Consider the following 27,834-nt stretch of genomic DNA (forward strand, 5'->3'; position numbering starts at 1 on the left):
CACTCTACCCGAGGGCGGTACAGTGAGACTCTGTCTCTACAAAAAAAAAAAAAAAAAAACTGCTAGCTGCTATCAGTAATAACATTACACTGGCTTCCTCACAACCTCACACATGCAGGTGTTTCTGTGGGAGAGGTACAATGTAGTACAGAGGAAGATGAGATGTCTGGAGTTTGAATCCTTGGCCTGACCTCAGATAAAATCATAATTTACAATGACTTTCAATTCCCTGAGCTGCAAAAGGGATATAAATAACTATATCTTTGTATCACTATAGCAATTAAATAAGTTGTTCAAGACAAATGTGTAGTGAATATATCAATAAGTGAATCTAAAATAAAGAGCATTACATTGTTCCATCAACTTTACAATTAAAATGGAAACAAACTTACAGCAATTGCCTGGTATTTTAAAGGAATATAGATAGTCCTGCTTTGTAAGGGACTGCACTATGAGAATTTGTAGTTCTCAAAACTAATGGTTCTCAGTGGTTCTCAAAACTAATGGTAAATTAGAATCATTTAGAGCAGCGGTTCTCAACCTGTGGGTCGCATCCCCTTTGGGGTTCTCCTGCATAGCAGATATTTACATTACAATTCATAACAGTAGCAAAATTACACATATGAAGTAGCAACGAAAATAATTTTATGGTTGGGGGTCACCACAACATGAGGAACTGTATTAAAGGGTCATGGCATTAGGAAGGTTGAGAAGCACTGATTTAGAGAGCTTTGTGAACATAAAAAGTTTAGGTCCCCTCACCATAGAATCTCATTTAAAAAGCCAAAAGCCTAGAAATACGGATTTTTAAAAGATTCCTGTCATAAAAGTCTTTCTGATGCTCAGCCAAGTTAGAGAACTACTGGTCTATAGTAGTACTCCACTGCTCAATAGAAATATAAGCCACATATGTGGTTTTAAGTTTTCCAAGTAAATGAAACTTTAAAAGGTTAAATACATAGGCTACACATGGTGGCCTGTAATCCTAGCACCTTAGGAGGCTTGAAGTCAGGGGTTCGAGGACCAACCTTAGCAAAAGAAAGACCCCATCTCTACTAAAAATAGAAAAATTAGCCAGGTGTCATGGCATACACTTGTAGCTCTAGCTACTTGGGAGGCTGAGGCAGGAGAATCATTTAAGCCCAGAAGTTTGAAGTTGCAGTGAACTATAATGACACCACTGCACTCTCCAGGAGGCAACACAAGAAGACTGTCTCCAAAAAAAAAATTAAATACATTAATAAAAAGTGAAATTAATTTCAATAATGTATCTTAAACTAATTTTCCAAAACATTATCACTTCAAATATAATCAATATTAAAAGGTTATTGAGATATTTTACATTCTATTTTTAACAAGTCTCCAAAATATACTGTATGCTTTATACTCACAGCATATCTCAATTCAGATTTCAAATTTTCATCAGATTTGCTTGACCTGTACTTAAATTTCATAAAATTTACACTTTAAAAAACTGATTCAGATACCAAAGTTGTCCCCTGCACCTTCAGAAGCTTTCCAATAACTGAATATCAGATTTTTAATTTAAGTAAATGAAATTTAAAACTCATCTCCTGGGTAGCACTAGCAACATTTCAAGTACTCAGTAGTCAAAGTGGGCAGGGGCTGTCATACTGGACAGGCAGGCCTGTAGGATCACAGATCGTAGACAATTATACCTTCCTGAAATCTGGAATGATGGAAAAGATCAGCATAACTAAATACGAATAAATACAGATTACACATTACTATTAAAATCTGAGAAAAACTAAAACCTATTCAACAGTTTGAAACTCCAAGTGTGAAGAACTAGGAAAGGCCAGATATCACCAGTTTATAAAGCCACCGGATGGCCATTTTTCCTGAACCTTCAGACACACAGTGTTCTACCTAATGAGGATTTTAATTCAAATATTAACAAGTATGAAGAGAAAAAGGGAGGCTGAGTTAACAAGAATTTTTTTCAAAGATAATGTTAAAAATGTTAAAAGAATAATAAAAATGCTAAAAAGTCTCTGTAATTTTATGGCAGAAGAGTATTCCATGGTGTATATATACCACAGTTTATTAATCCATTCCTGAGTTGATGGGGAAAAAAACAAAAGATTTGCAAGTAAAATGAGAATAGCATAAAGAAAACTAGAAAATGAAATTACACATAAAAATCTGAAATAAAATCTTTGATTTAAACTGATGAAAATAGGTTAAAGTAGACAAATAATGTCAGGGACTCGAAAGCTTTTACAGATTGACAGGGGAAACTGGATCATAAATATTTTCAGAGTAAAATGAGAGATTGCACAGAGACTTATTTAAGGGTTAATAATAAAATCACAGCAGATTCATTTCAATTTCCAAATTCTTTTAAGTTGAATAGTTGGTAAGAGAGAAAACTTTCATGGAAATTAATCATTTACCCTAAAGCACACAATCAGAATAATAACAGCAAGTGTGTAAAGCATGTATAAAAGAGAAAATTGGAAATAACTACTGTAACTCCTCACAGTTACCATATGCAACAAAAATGGAGTTGAAAAGATTTAATGTCAATTTCTAGTCACTTGGCTACTTAGACAATTTCTGTTTGACAGCAACATGAGCAATGAAACTTTCACTCTAAAAGGTGGGAGCAAATGCTTCTGAAATTGAATCACGTGGTGATCCTGGTGTGCAAGGAAAATAAAAGAAATTGCCTTTTTGAGAATTTAGAAGTAACTCTAAACCTTATTAAAGCAAGGCTACATCTTCATCTTTTAAGACTTATTGTTTCAAGGAGAGGGTGTGTGTGAGAGGATCAGTACTAATATCAATGCAACCACGACTCAAAAGGATCACGTATCTGTAATTTCAGCTCTTTTCTGTCAATCCTTCCTGGACTCTATGTAATGTCTTAGGGCCCAAGACAAGTTTGGGTTTTGGACCTTCCAAACTCATTCCAGGCCTCCCCTCCAGAGGGGAGAGTTCACTGCCCTCCCTCAGGCTTTAGTCTGGGGGCCTCCCACCAGCTGCCACAGGGACTCTCCCTGCTTCTCTCCACTGTGGTACTTACCCTGCATTAGTGCAATTTCCTGCCTGCTTATTTATCTCTCCCACTGGACTATGAGTGCTTGAGAACACAAACTATATCTTATTAATTTCTGAATCCTCAGCAACTAAAATGTTACCTAGACCATAATGAGATACTCATAGAATTAATAGATGAATGAATTAATAAAACATCAAATGTAAGTAGCTACATCTGTGTTTTATAACCTAAAAGGAAATAGAAGTATGACAGATGTGAAAGAAGCCTTTTTTCCCCTTTAGACAGACACCATACAAAGTCCTATAAAATTATATGCATAAAGAAATTAAGATACAAGACATTGACTTAGCTGCTAATCTTCACCTATAATAATGTCAACAATAAAATAATGTTTTCACCAATAAGGAAAAGTATCTGGAAATGGATCAATATTTGGAATGACACCCTCTCCCTAGACTTACCCCAGATGAAACAGTCTCCTGAACAGACTGATTTCAAGCACTGAGATGAAAGAAACAATAAAAAATCTTCCAACAAAAAAATGCCCTGGTCCGGATGGCTTCACACCAGAATTTTATCAAGCCTTCAAAGAAAAGCTTATTCCTATATTGCAGAAATTATTCAAAAAAATTGAGAAGGAAGGAATCTTCCCCAACACGTTCTATGAAGCAAACATCTCTCTGATACCAAAACCAGGAAAAGACCCAACTAAAAAGGAGAATTTCAGACCAATTTAACTCATGAATATAGATGCAAAAATTCTCAACAAAATTTTAGCCAACAGATTACAGCTTATCATCAAAAAACTCATACATCATAATCAAGTAGGTTTCATCCCAGGGATGCAAGGTTGGTTTAATATACGCAAGTCTATAAACGTTATTCACCGTATCAACAGAAGTAAAACCAAAAACTATAAGATCCTCTCAAAAGATGCAGAAAAAGCATTCGACAAAATCCAGCATCTTTTTCTAATTAGAACACTGAGGAGTATAGGCATAGGTGGCACATTTCTGAAACTGATTGAAGCTATTTATGACAAACCCATAGCTAATATTTTACTGAATGGAGTCAAACTGAAAGCTTTTCCTCTTAGAACTGGAACCAGACAAGGTTGTCCTCTGTCACCATTACTATTCTACATAGTGCTGGAAGTTCTAGCCAATACAATTAGACAAGACAAGAAAATAAAGGGCATCCAAATTGGAGCAGAGGAAGTTAAACTCTCCCTCTTTGCTGGTGATATGATCTCATACTTAGAGAACCCTAAAGACTCAACCACAAGACTTTTGGAAGTCATTAAAAAATACAGTAATGTGGGCGGCGCCTGTGGCTCAAGGAGTAGGGCGCCGGTCCCATATGCCGGAGGTGGTGGGTTCAAACCCAGCCCCGGTCAAAAAAAAAAAAAAAAAAATACAGTAATGTTTCAGAACATAAAATCAATGTCCACAAGTCAGTTGCTTTTGTATATGCCAACAACAGCCAAGATGAGATGTTAATTAGACACAACTCCCTTCACCATAGCCCCAAAGAAAATGAAATACTTAGGAATATACCTAACAAAAGAGGTGAAGGACCTTTATAAAGAAAATTATGTAACCTTAAGAAAGGAAATACCAGAGGGCTTTAACAAATGGAAGAACACACCATGCTCATGGCTAGGAAGAATCAACATTGTTAAAATGTCTATACTTCCCAGAGCAATTTACTGATTCAACGCCATCCCTATTAAAATACCAACATCCTATTTTCAAGACTTGCAAAAAATGATTCTGCATTTTGTATGGAACCAGAAAAAAAACCCATATAGCTAAGGCAATTCTTAGTAATAAAAACAAAGCTGGGGGTACCACCATACAGGATTTTAGGCTGTATTACAAGGCCATAGTGGTCAAGACAGCATGGTACTGGCACAAAAATAGAGACATAGACATTGGAATCAAATAGAAAACCAGGAAATGAAATCAACAACTTAACAACCACCTAATCTTTGATAAACCAAACAGGAGCGTCCACTGGGGGAAAGATTCCCTACTCAATAAATGGTACTGGGAGAATTGGATATCCACATGTAAAAGACTGAAACTGGACCCACACCTTTCTCCACTCACAAAAATTGATTCAAGATGAATAAAGAACTTAAAGTTAAGGCATGAAACAATAAAAATCCTCAAAGAAAGAATAGGAAAAACACTGGAAGATATCGGCCTGAGGACAGATTTTATGAGGAAGACTGCCATGGCAATAGCAACAACGGCAATAATAAACAAATGGGATTTAATTAAATTGAAAAGTTTCTGTACAGCCCAGGAGACAACAACCAAAGCAAATAGACATCCTACCCAATGGGAAAGGATATTTGCATATTTTGAATCAGACAAAAGCTTAACAACTAGGATCTATACAGAGCTTCAATTAATTCACAAGAAAAAAACCAACAATCCCATACATCAATGGGGAAGAGAGATAAATAAAATCTTCTCCAAAGACGACAGACGAATGGCCAGCAATCATATGAAAAAATGCTCATCATCCCTAATTATTAGAGAAATACAGATTAAAACCACCCTGAGATATCATCTAACCCCAGTGAGAATGGCCTATATCACAAAATCTCAAAACTGCAGATGCTGGTGCGGATGTGGGGAGAAAGGAACACTTTTACACTGCTGGTGGGACTATAAACTAATACAACCTTTTTGGAAAGAAGCATGAAAAAACGTCAAAGAACCAGACCTCCTGTTCAATCCTGCAATCCCATTACTGGGCATTTATCCAGGAAAAAAAAAAAAAAACTTTTATTATAAAGACACTTGTACTAGGCTGTTTATCACAGTTCAATTTACAATTGCTAAAATGTGGAAACAACCTAAATGTCCTTCAACCCAGGAATGGATTGGTAAGCTGTGGCGTATGTCTACCATGGAATATTATTCAGCCATAAAAAATGGAGATTTTGCAGCATTTGTACTAACCTGGATGGAGGAGGAACACATTATTTTTAGTGAAGCATCACAGGAATGGAGAAGTATGAATCCTATGTACTCAATTTTGATTTAAAGACAATTAATGACAATTAATGACACAATGGGGCATGGGGGAAGGGCAGAGCAGAGAAGGAGGGAAGGACTGACGGAGAGGAAAAGAAGAAAAAAAAAGAACAAGGAAAGAAAAGAAAATAGTGACTAATTTTCACATAAATTGGTTTTAATTCTGACCAAAGTATATTACTTAAACATTAATTTTTAACTCAACTTGTTACTATGTTGTTTAGGACATTGTATCCTCATTTATAAGTGAAGTATGTTTGTAATTTCCCATTTATAATAATATATTCTCTCCAATTTTAATATCAGGTGTACCCAGATCAAGTAGAATGATTTTGAAGTATTTCTTCTTTTTCTATTGTCTATAAAATTTGGCATGATCTGTTTTTTGAAATCATCTTTTACTTTTATTTATAAATATTGTCTATTTTTTGATACTTAAAAAAAATAAGAAGTTAACTGATGACTCCATACTGAATCTTAGAGTCAAAGCATTCTATAATAGACATACTCTTATTTGACAATGTAAATGTTACTTTCTTTGAATTACTATTATTATTATTGCTTAATATTTCAATGTAGCAATTGTCTGATTCCTTTTCTAAAAGTATTTATGTTTGTTCGTTCTTTATGAGGTTTTTGTTTGTAGTCCTTATCTTAAACATTGTTATTGTTATTAAACTGTAAATCTTTTTAATTTTGTGAAGGCAAAAAAAGAAATGGAAACCTAATTAAAACATGTATATGTAAAAATAAAATTTTTTTAAAAAATTATGTGCACAAAGAAACTAAGATACAAGAGATTGACTTAGATGCTAATCTTTACCTATAATAATGTCAACAATAAAATAATGTTTTCACCAATAAGGAAAAATATCTGCATGCTGATTTTCAAATACATATCTTACAACTTGAATTACCTCGTCAACTGAAGACACTCCTGAGAATTCAATTGTCACTGTTTAAAACTAATAATATGTCTCTTTGAATACTACGATAGAACATTGTATTTATTATCAAATATGCATATGGTTTCAAAATAAATAGTTGCTTTTAAAAAGGAAAAACTGCAAAATGTGATAAATATAAATGTACTGTAGTGAGAATTATCCTGCAATATTAACAGTCTCCAAATGTTTTTCAAGAGTGTGAAGCAGTAATGTGAAATTTCTTTCAATAAGGGTATAATTTAATTTTTTCCAGGGAAAAAATTTTAATAGAATTACTGACCCTTTAAAAACTGTTGGAAAGAAAATGAATCCCATAAGCATTCTGGTATATAACTATTATAAAAATAAATAGAACAGTCAATCAGTGGAAACAGTAATGGACTTGAGAGGCTAAACTTACTTATAAATGTACGTAAGTATGCACGGTGATAAACATTTTAATAGAAAAGACTCACTGTATATCAGCAAAATAACTAAACACATTGAGACAAATGAAGGGTCTAGAAAGAAGAGGAGAAATGGAAACTTTGAAGAAATAGCTTTAATGTCTTTCTTAAAAAGAACTAACCATGTATGTACCTTGATGAACTCTGCCAGCTATCATTCAACTACTAGGACTGTCCCTAAGTCCTATTTGGTTTCTCAGAAGGTATTTAAATGTTTGGGGGGAGGGGGGAAGACATTTACTGACTTAAGACACATTTTTGCAGTCAACAATTCTTTTGTGCTTTAAGAGGAATTTTTTCAGGTCATTAGTTTATAATGTGAACTGCCGCCTAGGGATATTTTGAAAGGAAAAAACAACTAGTATGCTTGGGGATGCAGTTTATGTGACTTGCATCATCATTTATTCCAGCTCAATTTTGGAGTCCAAAACTGAACTCAAAATGAAGTCGCCACAAGTGCAACAGAGTCTTTCTCAGCATGCAATGATTACACTGGAATCTGAAAACAGAATAGACCGTTTATCACAAAAACAAATACATTATAACCCTCTTAAAATATCAAAGTCCTTGCAAAAAGTTTTCACTCTTTGAGGGTATAAAAACAAAATCAGCCTTACCAATAATTTCCAAGATAATGTGGATCATCAAAATGTCACTGGTACATCAAAATCCACTAATTCTGCCAGTCTTACCCTTGTTTCCACCACCACCCCAGCCATTAATGCTGCCACGTCTGGAAAAAACGGGAACTAAATCATTAGGCAGAGAAAGTAAGAGTCTTCCTAAACCCAGGTCATAGATAAAACTAAAGGATGATCTGGCCATTTTCAAGATTAATTTGATCTACATATCATGTCAAAACAGTCCAATCAAAGACAGCCCCAAAGTTATCTAGCTATTCCCTAAATACTCTATTGCTTTAAGTATAAACACAAACACTTAAGTGTAAACCAGTTATCTATGATACACTATCTTTCATGATAAAAGAAACAAGTTAGAATCACTTCTTTCCTTTTCCCCATTATAAGGACCCTTCTTTTACATTTGTTTAGGGCACGTGAGTGACGACTTAATATCACAAAGTCAAGCATCTTAATAGTATCATGACCTCAGAAGAATAAATAATAATATACCAGAGAAGCTTTAATAAAGCTTCTTGGTCCCAGCAGAGCTTTAGAAAGGGCTCTAAAAGCTTCTCAGGAGAATCTAATGTGCAACTAGGTAGCGAACCAAGTCTCAAAAATGTGGGTTGATGACCCAAGAAGGACCAAGGTGGAAAGCAAGCTGATGGCAATCCAAAGCAGAACGCAGGACTCAAATGCCCACAGGAGCCACTTAAAAAAATGAGGTAGACGATATACGTATGCACACATTTTTAGACTATGCAAGCGCCAAAGAGCATGACAAACCAGGGTGCTCAGGGGGCAAGGGCTCCTGCACTACAGCGGAGGCTGCCAGGAGAAAAACAGGACACCTTCTGGCTTGATCCGGGGGGAGGGGGGATACACTAATCAAGATCATGGAAAATTCCCCAACTTTTAAATGTCGGTTCAATTAGTGAATAACATTGTATGAGGCAAACAAAACACATAATAAAACACACAACACAACACCCGGTTGGCTTTTGCTCATCACCTCTGGTCTAAAGGGTGGTTTCTATTCTACAGAAACCATGACAGCAGCAGCATCACAACAGTGACTACAGCTAGCATTCGGTAGTTATTGTGTGTTAGTCACCACGCTGAGTTTTACATGGACTATCTCAAGTAACCGTTGGCACAGTTTGGATGTTTGGCCTCTCCAAATCTCATGCTGAAATTCAATCCTCAGGGTAGAAAGTGGGGCCTGGTGGCAGGTATTTTGGGTCTTAGGGAAAGATCCCTCATCAGTGGCTTGGAGCCCTGCCTGTGACAGGGAATGAATGGCATGAGGCCCTCCCTCTGGCAACCAGGGAGTTCTCACTCCATTAGTTCGTGTAAGCATAGGCACCCACCTTGTGCCTTCTTTCATCACGTGACACACCTATTTCCCCTTTGCCTTCTGCCTGCATGGGAAGCTCCGTGATGCCCTCACCAGATGCAGATCCTGGCACCATGCTTGTACAGTCTGCAGAACTGTGAGCCAAATAAATCTCCTTTCTTTATAAATTACCCAGTCTTAGGTATTCCTTTACAGCAACGGTTCTCAACCTGTGGGTCGTGACCCCTTTGAGGGTCAAACAACCCTTTCCCAGGGGTTGCCTAAGACCATCCTACATATCAGATATTTACATTATGATTCATAACAGTAGCAAAATTACAGTTATGAAATAGCAACAAAAATAATTTTATGGTTGGGGGGTCACCACAACATGAGGAACTGTATTAAAGGGTCACGGCATTAGGAAGGTTGAGAACCACTGCTTTACAGCACAAAATAGACTTACACAACCTTCATCAACCTTTGAGGAAAGTATTACTATCATCCCCCCTTACTCACTAGCCACCACCTGAAGTTCACATAGCAAGTAAGTAGTTATTCCAGGATCCAAATGTGTGTGGAAAAAGTTCAGAGCTTACACTATGTATTTCTTAAGTCTTAAATATGTTTCTAAGGACCTCCACTCTTTGTACTTGCCTTTCTTTAAAAAATACAATAAAGGTATTATATTGAAGGATTTTGCAGGTCATTTTTAGTTATCAAATTCAATGGCTCTGACTCCATAAAATAACTCTTGGATGTATGAAGGCACCAGTATTTACATGCATCAGTCACAGGCCCTAGTAAGAATCACCTGATCAAAGGAATGGAATGAATGCTCCTTGGTCCTTCTGAAAAGGCAGCAAAGACATAAACATATAACAAAATTATTTATCTTTATTGCTGCAGAAAGTTTACTTCTCCGTTTTACCTTTTGAAAGATGAGTAAAAGTGCTCAGAAATTCTTCATATGTTTGCTCATGACAATTAACAAACTTATCCAGGACTTCTTCAATTAATCTATCTTTATCCATTATCTCCAATCCTCACATTGGGGCAGGCATTCCTATTCACGAGGCCACTTTATCTGTAAGAGAAAGAAAAACATGGACTAGAGTGAGTTCTGCAGTACGAGCCCCTCTGAAAATACCCTGGAACAAGACAATTACTAGAGCAATGGTCTCTAGTTCAAGAGACCAATTCTACTCATAAATAATACCTTGCTGCTGAACTGTTAATTATCACAATTTTATTTTTGCTTCAGTTTCCTCAATACCATCTTCTTAACTCACAATAACACTGTCTCCCAATTACACAATTAGAAATTCCAAATCTTTCAAGGTAAGAACGTTAATCACCCATCCAATGACAACAATAGCTCATATTTATTAGCAACTTATTTAGAAGTTATTGTGTACCAGAAGCTGTTCTGAGAACTTTTTCCTCTTATAATAACAATCCCAGCTAACATCACAGAGCCAAAACGTCCGAGTGCCAGATCTGGGGGGTCTAATCCTAGAAGCCATGCCTTTCAGCATTTCACTATACTTCACAGCCATTGTGTGACCTCCTTTCCCCTTACTGCTGCTGATAAACAGTTGACGGGCCTGCACTTGAACACGTCCAGGGACGGCGGACTCCAAACATTCCAAAGAAGACTTTGGGCAGCTCTATTGAAAAGTTCTAAAATTGAGCCTAAATCCATCTCCTTCTATGCTACCTTAACTGGTTCCTGAGCCCTGGAGGGTGTACTGAATAATTTCAATCCTTCTTGTACATGACATCCTTTCAAACATTTGAACAAGGCCATAGTGTCCTTTGTCAATCTTCTCATTCCATTCATTGAAAAAAATTCTTTTTCAAAACCCAGCTCAGAATTCACTTCTCTCTGAAGGCTTTTCCCTCCCCATCTCCTACCACTGCAGGAAGAGTTAATCATAATTTCTCTGTGCTGCCTCTGCACTAAATGTTACATTTATTATGTGGCATTGGAAATAGCTGCATATATTTCTTGTCCTCTACTAGATTCAAAGCCCGTGAAAGCCATGGTTCACATCTTTTCATCTTTGTATCCCAAATGCTTAATGGCTCCAAATGTGGCACAGGTCTGACAGGCAATCTGTATGGAGCTGTTTGAGCACGGACCGTGGTCAAATATCGCTAGGACGTAGCAAAACACCCAACCACACTCACATTATTTCACCTATGCCTTACATGATGTGGTTTTAAGTCCTGTAGCCCCCTGATAAATCTACAAAGATTTCACATTGCCATCCAGAACTGAAGACTCCAGAGACAATCCTGATACAGTGAGAGTTGACCAACTCTTGCATTTTCAATATTGCCCTCTTGCCATGTGGCTGAAGAGCACTCACATCGCTGGTGGCCACTTTACGTTGCCAGTTCACTCAGCAGACTGCCAACTGAATCCCTTTCAGCTGAGACACAGGGCCTCAATCTGCACATGGTTTGAACTTTGTTTCCACTTGGGATACTGCACCTTCTTGAACTCCATTTTTTCTGAATAAAATATTATTCTTACGTAGTTCTGAGAAAACAGACTATCTACAGAAGAGTAATTACTGCCTGAGTGGCCAGTAAAACATACGGGAATCAATATAATATAAAGGGGTTTCTCCAGGAAGAAAGAGCACCAAGCTTCCTTCTATTTTTCTGAAAGAAGAGTAAAATTCTGTTTTCTGTTAACATTTCCTCCTACTTCTCCTTTATGTATTTATTCATCATTTTAAAAATACAAATAACACAGGTGTATAAGATAAAAATGTGATGACACCCTTAATTATGTCCTGACCCTGCCCATTCTCAACCATCAGAGGTAAAGTCTACCAAGAGTTTAGTGAATATATTTCTAAATCTTTCTCCATAATGTTTATAGGGAATTATAGAATCTTTTTTAACGGGACCATATTATATATGTTTCTCTTTGCAGATTTCATTTAGCAAGTTATCCAGACATATCACAACTTTAGAATGTACAGATGTGGCCTGTATAGTCTCAGCCCAGCTCTTCCACTTATGGGCAGCACTGAGCAAGTTACAAGTTACAAGACTGCTCTAGACCTCAGTTTTCCCTCATCTATAAGTTGTATCACAACTCCAGATTACATGGTATGTTGTAGAGGACTGAGTGAAAATTAAAAGTATAGCTGGGTACTCACTTAAAAATAATAGAAACTGTTCAAGGAAGTTTAGTTGCACCTGAAAAATGAGATATACAAAAAAGCATGAGTTATGATTTACGCAAATTTACCTATAACACTGCCAGCCTTCGGCAATGCAAAGCTTACTAAATTATACTTGCAACAGCTACATAGTAAATAACAATAAACGCAAAGGTGGCTTTTATTTCACTATCAGTAGGACATGCACTTAATTACAAGAATTTCAATATCAATCTTGCTTTCCCAAAATTGGAATCCAGCAAAATCCCAAAAGTGTATTAAGTCAATCTCTTCCTCAAACCATCTCTTGTAATCTTCTTCAGCAAATAAATACCAATGAGAAACTGCCAGGCTGTTCCTACTGCTATAAATGGCCTTTCATGAATGCTTTAAGTGTGATACTTTAAATTTCCTTTCCACTTCTCAAATTGGTACATCGTGAGTATTTCCTCTTAACACATCTTGATAGTACTAAAGGCAAACAATTAATAGGCTGTGCCAGCACAAATTCAAAATCCTTCCAGGCCTTTAACTTTATCATGTGGTTGTTACAATACAGAAAAAAAGATGTCATGTTTTCATTGACTTTTTTAAGACCTTTGCTATACCTGCTTTCACAAACTGTCATTATTGGAAGAGTTTAACAATACCAATCTTCAAATTTAGAACTTTCCTTTTCTACAAAAATACAAAGAACCTAATGTTAAAAGTCCCCAGGGACTGACAGAGCAGATGATCATAATCATTTACCAGACAGTCAAGTGGTTTATGCAAATCCTAGTGGTTTTTTAGAAGGAAGTAATGGTTTTTCAGTTACCATTCACATACTTTTGTGTTTTTATCATCAATTATTTTTCTAAGCGAGAGAGAGGCTTTCCTGGATAACGGGAGTCTTTCTTTTGGTTTGGTTTGCATGTTTTAAGGCTTTGAGTGCCACATGAAAGACCCAGAACATATTCTGATAATGAGTATGCATAACTATCTACTGGTAAGTCATGAATAACATTTTCACGGTCAGAGTCTCCAGAACGAAACACAGGGAGCATGCACGGCTTCTTGGACCACGAGACTTCACCTAAAGTTCACAGGCCTTGTTAGGAACAGGGTTCTCTTCCTACCGCGCTGCTGAGAGACAGCTAAATAAATCACATAACTTCCCTGAAGTCCTGTTTCCTACCATCAAATAATGAAACAGCCACCTAAGCTAGTGAATGTTACCTGCTCTCTGAAAGGACATTATTATGGAACACAGCATATGAAATTAACCCAAGGTTTAGCACATCTTTGATATTCATCTTCAATTCCTCGCTCAATGAACTTACCCAACCAAAATGCAGCTTTCAGAGACCAGAGTAGTAAACTTATGGAAGCAAGTCGCCGTGAGCCAGACTTCTGTCAAAGTGCTTTTTGATAGCACAGAGGGTTATACTATATATGTTTGCAAAAGAGGTTTTTTTTAAAACTAAGGTTCACCACTGCTACTTGAAAATAATAAACAGTAACACATTTTTTAAGGTCGTACAGGGTTTATCAAAGCCCACTTACTCAAATCTGTATAGTTCTGCTTCATAATAATCCATTGCTGTGCTAAAGAGATGAGATAATATCAAAATAATTCACCTTGCCTAAGAAAATGAAACCATAAACCTTTGTGCTTCACAGGGTGTCAGTTTATTTTTGTGTAAATGATCAAATCCCTGAAAGACCAAACTACCCTCTAACTTCACAGATTTAATATGACTGCACAGATATGAGAGAAGGGACCTTGTATGAATTGAGTTCTTTCTTGACTAAACTACAAAGATTTTACATCCTCTCTTTTTTTATGTCTTTTAGATAACATCAAGAAGAAAGAAAGAAATTCAATGACATAAATTCAGATTCTCTGAGTTGAGAGAAACCTTATATACCGAACAACTGAATGAATTGGGGGAACAAACTTCAGGTGGGATTCTGTCAACTAATGATAGTGATGAGTAGTGACATGTGATTTTTCACATCGGACATAGTAATGAGATGCTCACGATAGCCACCTCACCCTGGACGGGCGTGTCCACATCTCCAGCTACATTCTGTTCCTCAGGAACATACAAAGCACCTTGAGCCTGAGCACAGGCATTTGCTGTTGTGTTAAGAGACCTACCAATACAGGCAAGAAAACAAAGGAAGAGATAAAAGGAATAAGGAAAAAGGCAGAAACAAAAACAAAACATCCTTTACAAAACAGAAAAGAGCCTAAACTCCTTTATTGTTTTTTATCAGGATGAGATTAAAAAAAAAAAAACGCAATTCTAGCATCAAAGAATTCACTGCACTTCAAGTTACACTCTTTTATCAACAGCCTTTTCTAACACTTAAAAGGCATAGAATTCTTCATTACCACCAAAAATGTTGACGGTATAAGCACCTATTTTCTATATAAATTTTCTCAGGTACAACCCTCTGCAGTGTGTGTTAAAGGAAGTACTTAGGAGAGGTAGGAAAGCCTTTGGGATTACTCTTGACTACAAAGCTTTCAAAGTGAGATGTACTGTCTTCCATGCAGTGGTCTTAGAAGTATTATCTTAACAGTGATACATTTTTCCTTGACCAAATCTCGCCTTAAGGGAAAATAAGAACACATTCATACTAAAAACTACATATAATTTTTAAAATGTGGGTTCAGTACATACTTACCATAAACATAGATATCACAGGGTTGCCTTAACAAAATCGGATTTAGATCCTTCCCTACAGAGGTGTATAATTTACATATTCTATACAGGACTCCATTTTTGTAACAGGAGTTAACTCCAATTTTTATATATAACTACAGTTAGGCAAGCTGTTAACATTGCAAAAGGCTGGATCAAGGATGCATGAGACCTCTCCTGTACATGTCTTTGGAATCTCCTGTGAATTTAACCTGCAAATCTATAATTACTTCAAACTTAAAAGTTTAAAAAAAGGGGAAGAGGAGCAGATAAGAAGGATAAGCCAATTAAGGAAAAAGAGATTTAGGAAAAGAAAATTATCACTAAAAGCTCACCGAGAACATTACAACACAGGTGTGTTTTCTCTCTTCTGCAGAAAACTTTGGGGGTGGAGAAAATACTAATCTATAAAATTACATGTGTAAGCAGAAACTTTTCTCTTGAAAAATTTGCTTCTCTTTCCTGTTCTTTCATCCAAGCTACTGTAATGAGGTTTCTTGAGGCTATCATCCATTAAGGCTTTTTGTTCATCAGCAGATTGTATAAAATCAACTTTATTTCCCAAAATATACTCTTCCTTCCAGTTGTTGAAGTCAATCCAGAATGTCTGCATTGACTCACTGAGGCAGGGCAACCAAGTATTAGACTGTTTTCAATAACACAGTTATTAATTCCATTAATAAAGAAAAATGCAAAAAGTTGTGAATTGGAACTTTCTCTCCCCAGTCTCTATCATTTTTTAAAAAACAGATTAACTGTGTACGTGAAATCTGCAGGATGTACTCATAACACAGATCTCAGGAAACCTGTTTTTGAATCAGGACAATTACCTTTTCACCATTATATTTTGTTCTTTATTTGCTTTTTTGAAGAATGTAAAGTTGTGTGTAACTATCAGTAAACAACCAGCCTTCACCCCTAACAAAACTCCGAGAAGCATTCTTAACTGACCTCTAGACCTCTTGAAAAATCTTGACATTTATCAAGAAAAATTTACCATACATATATTTCAACCCTGTTGAAAACTGATCTTCTAGCCCCAGAAATGTTATCAACTCTATCAATTGAGTTATGGACCATAACAATGAGTATTTCTTTTGTTTTTTAATTCAGGTTAATTTGAAGGTACAAACGACAAAATCACAATATTTGAATTTGTTAAGTAGAGTCTCTCTTGTAGCTACGTCCTGCACCCAAAAGATGTGCCATTTACTCCTACCCTGTGCCCATTCAGAGGGAGCACCCCAAATGCCCCTCCCCGCTCCTCCCTCCTTTGTTCCCCTTTCTCCCAACTTGAATTGAAATGAGTTTTTCTCCTATGTGGTCATGAATTAGATCATCTACTAGTTTCATATTAGTATTGAGTATGTTGGATGTTTGCTTTCCCATTCTTGTGATACTTTACTGAGCATGTGTTTCAACTCCATCACGTTAATACAACAGATGTGAATGCAGCCTCTCTGGAAAAAAGTAAGGAGAATCCTCAACTCAAATTAGATCTCCCATTTGACCCCACACTTCCACCACGAGGCTTCTACCCAGAAGAAAAGAAAATCATTTTATCATAAGGACATATGTACTTGATTGTTTATTGCAACTCAATTTGCAATCACCAAGATGTGAAAACAACCCAAATGCCCATCAGTTTAGGAATGGATTAACAAACTGTGGTATATCTACACCATGGGATACTATTCAGCCATAAAAAACAGTGAGTATTTCAATAAACTTTTTTTTTCAAGACCACTAATAAAGCTGCGAATCCATAAGGCAGTAAGGTTTTTAAGTCAACTTTAGAGCTCTATCGTTATACAATATTTCAATCATAAGAGGTTTATTACCTCAATGTAATAATGCTTGGATTGTTGGATACAATGTCCCATTAATGCTTACTTTCTTTGTGCTACATAACAACTGTGACACAAAGGTATCCACTCTCAAGATATGCCCTTCTCTTCAACTTCCTGCGGCTGTCAGCCACCTGCACAGTGCACAGCACTTTTACAATACCAAGAAGCCTACTTTACAACAAAACCCACACAGCTGGTTAGGAGCAGGTGTGGACCAACGGAACTAAATCAATTCTGTCTGGAGGAATTCATTGCTAAGTGTTTCAAAATGCCAGATCTCGCAAACAAAATCCCTCTTTTCATTTGGTATTCCCTTAAAAGGTACAAGATGTTAGAGCTGTTTCCTGGATATTTTTAATTCTAAATTCCTAGGACTGTGAAATAGTAAGTGGGCTTTTGGAGGTAATACAGTGCTTCTCCAGCTTCCAATTTCTCTCAACACTTTACCTGCAATTTTGTCTCAATGCACAGAGTGCACAGGACCAAAGACACATAATTTCTTTTTGCCACATGATTTCTATACTCAAAGATAGAAATTAAGCACCACGAACTTCTTTCTTTAAAAATAAAAACTTTAAGTGAACTTTTTTCTAGGTAACACTGTAAAACTCCCCTGAAATCCCCCCCCCCATTTGGTTTTAAAGTAAACAGTTCACCTTAAATCAAAGATCATGAAATTTTTATAGAAAGGTACTAGTCATTCTGGTCCAGTGGCTATATTTAATGAATTGCTTTAAATAAAAAATGTCAAGTCACTTGTCATGTTCTTCTCTTGACAATCCATCACACTAACTGCAGATTGCTTCCTTCTACACGTTTCCTTTCCCTTCCTCTTTTCTCTCCTGTGCCAGTTTCAGCTGTGGCTCCTGCTGGGGAATTCATTCACCAAGACAAACATCTCCCTTTCCAATACTATAATATTTATATTCTTTCCTTAAAAATCAGCCATTTGTTAAGAGTTATAATTTCTATGCTTGTCCTAATGCTATGAAAAGTTGCTGCTGACCTTACTTCAAACACTTGTCAACACACTAAGTGCCAAGGTCGTTTAAGTTGTTTCTCCGTTTGTGCAGGGGGGATGGAAATGCTTGACAGTACACTACATTTCTTCAAGTGCACCATCAACCGTGTTTCCCCTCTACTTCTCCCCAACCACCATGCACACAAAGCTATGGCTGTGTTACCCTTAACTTTTCTGCCCCTATGTAGTTTGACTGTAAAAATAAAGGGATTGGGCTTAAAGTTATTTCAATCTTTTTTTTCCTATTATGCGTCCTTTTTTGTCCAACTACAAAAAAGTCAGTATATTTCAGTATACTGTCAGTGTATTTCATTACTAAGTCTTTTTCTCTCTCCCATAAAATAAAGGATATTTTGCTCTGAAATTATACTGACTTATATTTTTTGATTTTCCAGTGGTTTCTTTTTTTTATTTAGGGAGGAATAAATCAATATATTCTAGTAGGCGTTTGATCTCAATTCTCCCTCAAGGCTTAAGATTGAGCTAAATATCTTATTATTGTGATTTCTTGATGAACTTCTCAGAACTTTAAAGAAAAGCTGAATGTGGGAAAATGTAAGGCGTGTTCATCGGCATTCGAAAGCTGCTCCATCCTACTATCATGTATGTTCTCTAAGGGCAAGACCTGTGTCTGATATTTTCTTTCTAACTCTCCACATTACTCTGTACACACTGGATACTTACAAATATGGTTTACTATTTTGTATTTAGTTTCTATGCTGAGGCCTTTGGGAGATCAGGGGCCCTGTCTGAGATCACTGCAAATCTAATGGGGTGGCAAGGACTCAAGAGTCTAAAACCCATTTCAAAGTGTGTTACTAATTTCCAGTCTCCTCGGGAGACAACTAACTCATTCAGCAACTAATTGTTATGCTACAAATTGCCTGTTTTTTGATGTCAGTAAAATCCACAGGCTAAAACACTTGCCTAAACCTACCCATGGTTTCTATTTTGCATTTCTCATTACATATAAAGATATGAATACATCAACTTTATGACAATGTCATTATTGTTGCTGTAATTTCAAGTACCATAATCATTATATAACACCATAAATAGATTAAGGAACTAACCCAATATACTTTTGCAGACCAAAAAAAAAAAAAATCATCATAGAAGGAACTAGAAAAGATGATGATGCTTTTTAAAGATGGACCAACATTTCAAATGACAATAAACACCAAGCAACTAAGCTACTCAAAAGTCAGCACTTACAGTACAAGCATACCCTGAAACTTTGCAAAGAAAAGAAAAGGTCACTTGTACAAATATATTTATAGCAGCAAGATTTACTGTGTACACTCCATATACCAGACACTTCATATCCGTTGATCCTTACGATGTGAGCGTCATTCCCAATTTAAAGAGAAGAAAATTAAAACTCAAAAAGTCACTCAACTAGTGTGACAGAACTGAGACCCAAACCCAGATTTGCCTACCTGTGCTCACTGCATTCTAACATCTACACCACACAGAAACTGATTAAATAACCAAAAATAGTGGGAGATTAGGTAAATTATGTTACACTTACTTAATGTAATTTTATGCAACTATTAGAAAATTAAAAAGGCAGCTTGTATTTTATACTTCTTTGGCTGAGTACTGTATTTACATTTCATTTGATACTTCTTAGCTGAGTTTTTTATACACATTATCTCATTTAATCTTTTCCCAACAATTTTTGTAAATATTTCTATTACCCCCATTTCAAAGATAGAGAAACAGAGGCTCAGGGTTAAGAAATGGCAGAGCTGGCAGAGAAAATCAGGTCAGCTTGACTACAAAGTCCATTTTCTTAATCATTACATTGGGCTATATTATACCATAGCTGCCTGACATAAAGTTGATAGAAGATCTCTAATATTAGAATTCCTTCCTGCTGAGTCTTACACTAAAAAGAAATGAACCCACAAAAGAGCCATTCAAATTTAAAATGATCAGCATTGATATCAGTGGTCTTTGCATTACGACGAATAATTTCCCATTTGATTCACACTAGTATCTAAACCACAGTAATTATATTCATTTTTTCTGTTTTTCTAAAATGTTTTTAATTAAAAAAATAAAGTTTCAACCAAATATATTTTTGTCTCTGCAAATGAATAATGAATTGTGCTTCCACTGTTGCTAGTAATGAAACAGTTAAATCTCAAGGGTATACCCTGGTGGATATTTCCCTCAACCATCTAAAGAGAAAATTAAAAAAAAAAAAAGTCACAGTCAGTTACTCCCGTTAGACCAGTGTTCATCAGAACATCTGTAGGTACACACATGCTTGCTTGCTCTACCGTCAGACTCCCGCTTGCCACAGTCATAGTGGGCAGTCAGTGAATCTTCCCCAAGTGCTGGCATTAAATACCCGGGTTAGCGGCAGATTCAGAGAGGGGTAAGCAGCTCTTCTGGCCTTCAGGTAGGTCCAATATCTTCATTTCTACCAAAGCTAAAAAAATGGGAGCCTATGTTTGTAAACTGTAAGGGAATGATAACACCACACTTTGGGCAGCCTATTAGTGACATCTGAAGAGATGATGTAGAATTTGGAAAATGTGGGGCTTTCTGGTCTCAGGCTGCTGCAAGGATTTAATTCCCAGACGTTCAAAGCATTATTATTTATCTCATTGTATATAATCCTTCTCTGGCGTAAGTGTAGGAAAGAAGACCTAATCTTGGTTTTACTGCCAGCAAAAATTCAATAATGTATGCCTCAAACCTGATTAACCATGCAAGACAGAGTTAATTCATGCACTAAATGCCTGCAGTTACATGAGGGTACCTGCTATTCTGGAGCAGTCAGGAAAACATGGGCAGCACTGATCAGCAAGGTTCAGTGCTTCAGAGTGCAGTCTCTATCTTTCTTTGGGAAAAAGAAAAAGTCAGTTCGGCACAGGAAACTACAAACCCAGACTTCATCCCATTAGTCCTCTTTTCATACTCAACTGTGCCCTAGCTTCACAGGGAATAAATGAAAATCTCCCTGCTGAGAAATGTTAGCATGAGGTTGGGGAAATGGTATAAGTTTATTGGTCTTATATCTCTGTCTTTTAAAAAGAATCTTTAATGTGTTGACTTTGAAACTTTTCTCTGCTGAAGAACAGTATCTTATTTTTAAAATTCTGCCTGTTTTTATCTAGCCTATTTAAAGAAAACACTTCAGTAGGTTATTTTAGATCTAGTATAATCTTTTAAAGACTCTTTTTAAAAACCAAGATGTGACTAATATAGTCATATTACAACCACAGAAGATAGGCAATAAACTACTCCAGTGAAAATATACATCAGTAAAGCACAATTTCAAGAACTGAAGAAATATGACAAAATATGTGAAAATACTTTCAATATTCCTGTCTATAAGTATTTTAAAATGGGTAATTGAAAAATTAAATACACAAACACTTTAACACTGTTATAAGAAGGGGTAACTCATCGGAGCAACAGTAAACTTTACCACTGTTTTTAGGACCCTGAAATTAGGCAGTGAACCAAGAGCACCGCATCGAAGGGAAAACAGGACAAAGACACTACTCCAGAAATCTTTAGGGACCTAGACCAAGCTACCAAACTGGGCGATCTTCCTTCTGTCTTACCCAAGAAGTCTGTTTAATCTATAATGATGTCTTCACTTACTAGAAGCCAAAATCCCTGTAACAATCTTAAAATTAAGCCAACAATAAAAACATTCTTTTAAAAGCTTGCTGTTTAAAAGCAAGTGTTCTTAGAAAAACCCCTTGCATCTGAAATGCATTCCCCCTGTATAGCTTCCTTTATATCTCAATAACAGTCCTGACGAGTGTTTGATACAAGCGGACTTTGGTTTTGGTGCGCCCTCCACCCAAAATGGAACAACTCTCTCAGAATACTCACTCATCCTGCTGACCTTAATTACTTATTTAATTACTTAATTACTTATGGTTTTATTTTCTTTCTTTCTTTCTTTTTGGGGGCTGGGGGGAAGAGAGTCTCACTTTGATGCCCTTGGTAGAGTGCTGTGGCCTCAAAGGTCATAGCAACCTCAAACTCTTGGGGTCAAGCGATCCTCTTGCCTCAGCCTCCCAAGGAGCTGGGACCACAGGCACTCGCCACAACAGGCAGCTACTTTTAGAGATGGGTCTCTCTCTTGCTCAGGCTGGTCTCGAACTCCTGAACTCAGGCAATCCACTTGCCTTGGCCCCGCCGAATGCTAGGTTTACATGCGTGAGCCACCGCACCTAGCCATGACTTTTGGTTTTCATTTGCTAACTTGAGAGTCAATAATATTTTATTCCCATAAACAGCATTTTCTTAGTTGCTCAAATGCCTTCTCTTACTTATATTTGGATAGGCCATGAATAAATAAAACACTTGCCCAGGTTATTTCACATGCAGGACAAGTTGTTGCTGAATCTACAAACTACCATGTTCAGGGAAGGAGAGAGGCTTGCATTTAGAACTTTGGTTATAATCCTTCTCAGTCACCATTTCCTCATTTTGTTTAATAACCCATAAGATGATTGTTAAAGATCACATTTTGAGGAATGTCTCAAGTAAAACTAAAAATCGTAAATACCCTGTTTCCCTGAAAATAAGACAGTGTCTTATATTAAGGTGTGCTCCCAAAGATGCGCTAGGTCTTATTTTCAGGGGACGTCTTATCTTTCCTGTGAATAAGTCTTATTTTCAGAGAACGTCTTATTTTCGGGGAAACAGGGTACAAGAGATTATTTAGCTATTAATTACATCTGATCTACAGAAGCCCTTCGAAGGAAAAAAATAAAAAGAAAAACCTCATTAAAGTGACCAAATGGTCCAAGGAAACTTGGTAGGAAGAATAAAAATAAATCACAGCATCAACTAACATTTGTTGAGTACTTATGTGCCAGGCAATGTGTGATTTACATGTGCTATACCACTGGTTTCTCAGAACAAACCAGTGAATGAATACTAATTTATTCCCATTTTGCAGACAAAAAAAGAACAGAGAGAAAAATAATTTTCCCAAGGTGGTTACACAGCAACTGTTATAGCACAGATTTGGACTCAGAAACTCCAATTTCAGGGCCTGCATATTTAATTAGGGGTAGAAAAAGTATGACATGAAAAATCAAGTATCTTCTGTTAAAAACTTGAAATCACCACCAGCACCCTCACCAGATATTAACATATTTATCCACTTCTTATTATTCAAAGGTTTATCCATCTACACCTGATTTCCGGATTCCCAAAGCCCCCCTCCAAGCCTCTCCAACATTTAAAAATCAGCTGCCATTACTGGCAAGGTATTGTACACTAAAAACCTTACTCTTGGTTAAGTTCAAGAATAATTGTAATAATAACTATCATTTACTGTGTGAGAAGCCCTGTTCTAAGTGCTTTACTTGTGTTAAATAACTAATCAAGACCAGGAACTCACTTTGTAACCCCAGATCTTAGAGGTACCAAAGCAGAATCACCTGAGCCCAGAGTTGGACGCTACAGTCAGCTGTGATTGAGACACTGCACTCCAGTCTGGATACCAAAGCAAGGCACTGTCTCTTAAAAAAAAAATTGTAACGGACATCAATAGGAAATAGGTAAAATTATGTCAATTTTCAGATGAGGAAACTGAAGCACAGGGAGATTAAATAACTTGCCCAAAATCATGTAATTAGTGACAAAGGATTTGAATCCAGCCAGCCAGTATTCAGTAATCCGTACTCTTCATCACTGTTTTATACTACTTTTGAAGCAGATTAACAATTTACTCTTGAAAGTCAAGGAATTCATACTGCTTTGTTTCCTTTACCATTTGGTGCCTACGGCTTTACACTATAAACAGGGGGTGTATTTCACATCTCTCCAAGGTAGGTAATAATAAAATACAAATTAAAAATCTATCAAGCTGCTTCATCATTCATACCAATATAAAATCATGAATAATTCGAACACTTCTTTGCTCAGAGCCTGCTTACTACAGAAGTGTTAGACAATTACCTCAAAGTTGTTGTGCTGGAAAGAGATCTGAAACAACAGCCACTAACTCTATTTTCCTAGAGTGAGGAAGAAGGGGAGATGTGTTTAGGAACATGTTCCGCTAAAAGAACTTTTAAAAACAGGAGTAAACGCGGTAAAGAAAACAGAGGGCCTTTTAAAAAGGGTACTCGTAAATATCAAATAATTGTATTTCTATTTCTAAATGTTGCAGTGGTAAAAATCATGATCTGGCAATTTTCTCCCCTGCACCCTAGGGATTCAGGGGTTCATCTTTCAGTTCTGCAAGACAGTCACAGCTTTCGTCACCTTGCAACCCGCTTCCCTCCTCTGCCCCAGCAGCCTAGGAGCTACGGGGGGGTCAATTCTGAGTCGCACTCCAAAGCGTGCAGACAGGAGTCCGTAGTGACACTTCGGCCCTGGCGTCCCCTCAGACTGCGGTTTCCAGGCAACCGCAGTCAGGCAGCAGCAGTTCCTACTGGGTCACCTAGTCAGAGTCCCCAGGACAGAGGCCCCGGCAGTGCTCGGGCAGGGGGAGCCCGACACTCCTCCTGCTGCCGTGGCCTTTCCGTAACCCGGATGTTGACGCGGCCACGCTCGCCTCCCGTTCCCTGGCTTTCCCCCTCGGTTCCCATCCAGTCACTTCGCACCTTTGGCGTCTTTATTCGCAAGCATCCTAGGAATCTCCTCTTCTGGAGCAACAAAGACAAATTAGCCGTAGCTACACTTCCCCATGGCGAACGGATTCCTGGGAAATGTGGTTCTTTGGGCAGACGTGTGCTGTAACTTTTTAGAGAAAAAAACTACAATTCCCAGAAACCAAAGGGCATATAGTCCATCCCTGAAATATGTCCCCGTTGTGTGGAGGGAGTTAGGCAGTAAGGTTCTGTGGGTCTTTGCTAGCTAAACTCCCTGGATCTCGCTCATTTGGTACCACTGCAAGCTTGTGGGAGGACGTTTTCTTTAAAGGTGCTTTTTACATGAGAGAGACTCTAAATACAGCGATATATATGGAGAGATACTATATTAGACTTGGTTTTTATTGTAGAGCACACATATCGGGGCAAAGTGCTGCACACACAACTACAAATCATTTTGGGGGAAAAAACTGTAGAAGAAACAAAACTGCGTGGGGCCTTGGTGTGTGTCACACTTTATGGGGGCAAGACGTGATTGCAAGAGGGACTTTGCCTAACAATTGCAATCAGTGTAACCTGGCTTATTGTACCCTCAATGAATCCCCAACAATAAAAGTACTTTGAGCGATATTAAAAAAAAAAAACAACAACTGCAACTGCTTTCATTATGCAGTCCTGACTTGAGGAATCCACACTGGCAAAGGAGTTCTGGCCCCTAGGAGGGGCTTCTTGATGGTGGCTGCCCCAGATTTCTGTAGTATATGGAGAGACACTATATCTCTAAGTCATTTTATTTTGTAAATTCTTTCAGATAAAAGATCTACCCACGATCAAAAAATATGTCCCTGCAGATGGTAACAGTCAGTAACAACATAGGCTTAATTCAACCAGGATTCTCACTGATGAATTTTGATGGGCAAGTTTTTTTCTTTGGCCAAAAAGGCTGGCCGAAGAGATCCTGCCCTACTGGAGTTTTCCATTTTGATATAAAGCATAATCATCTCAAACTGAAGCCTACAGTTTTCTCCAAGGATTCCTGCTACCTTCCTCCTCTTCGCTACCCAGCCACGTGCACAGTCAAAGGCAGCTCGGAGTCAGAAAAGCATCAATATATCATCCATGGAGGGAAAACACCAAACAATGAGCTTTCAGATAAGATTTATGTCATGTCTGTTGTTTGCAAGAACAGCAAAAAAGTTACTTTTCGCTGCAGGGAGAAAGACTTGGTAGGAGATGTTCCTGAAGCCAGATATGGTCATTCTATTGATGTGGTGTATAGCCGAGGGAAAAGTATGGGTGTTCTCTTTGGAGGACGGTCATACATGCCATTAGCCCAAAGAACCACGGAAAAGTGGAATAGTGTAGCTGACTGCCTGCCCCATGTTTTTCTGGTGGATTTTGAATTTGGGTGTGCTACATCATATATTCTTCCAGAACTTCAGGATGGGCTATCTTTTCATGTCTCTATTGCCAGAAATGATACCATCTACATTTTAGGAGGACATTCACTTGCCAATAACATTCGCCCTGCCAACCTGTACAGAATAAGAATTGACCTTCCCCTGGGTAGCCCAGCTGTTAATTGTACAGTCTTGCCAGGAGGGATCTCTGTCTCCAGTGCAGTCGTGACTCAAATTAACAGTGATGAATTTGTTATTGTTGGTGGCTATCAGCTTGAAAATCAAAAAAGAATGATCTGCAACATCATCTCTTTAGAGGACAACAAAATAGAAGTTCGTGAAATGGAGACACCGGATTGGACCCCAGACATTAAACACAGCAAGATATGGTTTGGAAGCAACATGGGAAATGGAACTATTTTTCTTGGCATTCCAGGAGACAGTAAACAAGCTGCTTCAGAAGCATTCTATTTTTATATGTTGAAATGTGCTGAAGATGATGTGAATGAGGATCAGAAAACATTCACAAACAGTCAGACATCAACAGAAGATCCAGGGGACTCTACCCCCTTTGAAGACTCAGAAGAATTTTGTTTCAGTGCAGAAGCATATAGTTTTGATGGCGATGATGAATTTGATACCTATAATGAAGATGATGAGGAAGATGAGTCTGAGACAGGCTACTGGATTGTATGCTGCCCTACTTGTGACGTGGATATCAACACTTGGGTACCATTCTATTCAACTGAACTAAACAAACCTGCCATGATCTACTGTTCCCATGGAGATGGGCACTGGGTCCATGCCCAGTGCATGGATCTGGCGGAAAGCACACTCATCCATCTGTCAGAAGGAAGCAACAAGTATTACTGCAATGAGCATGTGGAGATAGCAAGAGCACTACAAACCCCGAAAAGAGTTCTACCCTTAAAAAAGCCTCCCATGAAATCCCTCCGTAAAAAGGGTTCTGGGAAAATCTTGACTCCTGCCAAGAAATCCTTTCTTAGAAGATTGTTTGAATAGTTTTACAAAAGCCTTTCAGGTTCCAGTGCATTGAATTTTTTCATCTATTTTAAAGAATCATAATGATAACAAAAATTATATTCTATTTTTGTTTATTGAAATCCACCCCCCCCATGTTTTCTTTTAATTACATGAATTCTGTGCCTGGTGAAAATGCTTATAAGGCAGTGCTAACTTTGGTCATACTAGAATCTACACATTTTGAAAATATTTTACTCAAATAATTATTCATTTACTCTTAATTGAGAGTTTCTTTTCTGATATTTTTCATTCACGAAATCTTAGGGTAGCACCTGTGGCTCAGTGGGTAGGGCACCAGCCCCATATTTCAAGGGTGGCAGGTTTGAACCTGGCCCTGGCCAAACTGCAACAACAACAACAACGAAAAATCAGGTACCTGTAGTCCTAGCTACTTGGGAGGCTGAGACAAGAAAATCACCTAAGTCCAAGAGCTGGAGGTTGCTGTGAGCTGTGATGCCTTGGCACTCTACCGAGGGTGACAAAGTAAGATTCTGTCTCAAAAAAAGAAAAAAGAAAAGAAATCTTAAACACAGGTGCCATAATAACAATCAAAATCTGCTCGTATTTCTTATATGATTTTTGGTAACAAGTAACCTATAGAGTAGTTAAGATGAATTTAACCAGGAAAGAAACTAA

At 37.4% G+C, this 27,834-nt stretch overlaps 2 protein-coding genes across 4 annotated transcripts in view; one reads left to right on the plus strand and one right to left on the minus strand.

The window, feature by feature from the left end:
- IFTAP (intraflagellar transport associated protein) overlaps positions 1–24,884 on the minus strand; it is a 78,229-nt gene extending 53,345 nt beyond the window's left edge. Inside the window, exons 1-3 of one of the 3 annotated variants that reach the window (XM_053560463.1) lie at positions 24,767–24,847; positions 20,947–21,027; positions 10,359–10,514 (exon numbers count right to left, since the gene is read on the minus strand). In XM_053560463.1, coding sequence (XP_053416438.1) covers positions 10,359–10,461 — 103 coding nt within the window. In that variant the 5' untranslated portion in view covers positions 10,462–10,514; positions 20,947–21,027; positions 24,767–24,847. Of the gene's footprint in view, positions 1–10,358; positions 10,515–12,606; positions 12,647–20,946; positions 21,028–24,766 lie in introns of all 3 variants that reach the window. The other 2 variants (XM_053560461.1, XM_053560462.1) reach the window with 2 other exon arrangements.
- RAG2 (recombination activating 2) lies at positions 20,456–27,451 on the plus strand. The gene is made up of 2 exons (XM_053560454.1): positions 20,456–20,583; positions 25,566–27,451. The coding sequence occupies exon 2, from the start codon at positions 25,594–25,596 to the stop codon at positions 27,175–27,177; it is 1,584 nt and encodes a 527-aa protein (XP_053416429.1). The 5' UTR covers positions 20,456–20,583; positions 25,566–25,593; the 3' UTR covers positions 27,178–27,451.
- The last annotated feature ends 383 nt before the right edge of the window (positions 27,452–27,834 follow it).

This window comes from Nycticebus coucang, chromosome 14 (assembly GCF_027406575.1).
Source record: "Nycticebus coucang isolate mNycCou1 chromosome 14, mNycCou1.pri, whole genome shotgun sequence".
Lineage (NCBI taxonomy): Eukaryota > Metazoa > Chordata > Mammalia > Primates > Lorisidae > Nycticebus > Nycticebus coucang.

What these genes read in the sequence shown, in the direction of transcription:
- RAG2 (XM_053560454.1), top strand. Translation starts at nt 25,594, where the DNA reads ATGTCCCTGCAGATGGTAACAGTCAGTAACAACATAGGCTTAATTCAA.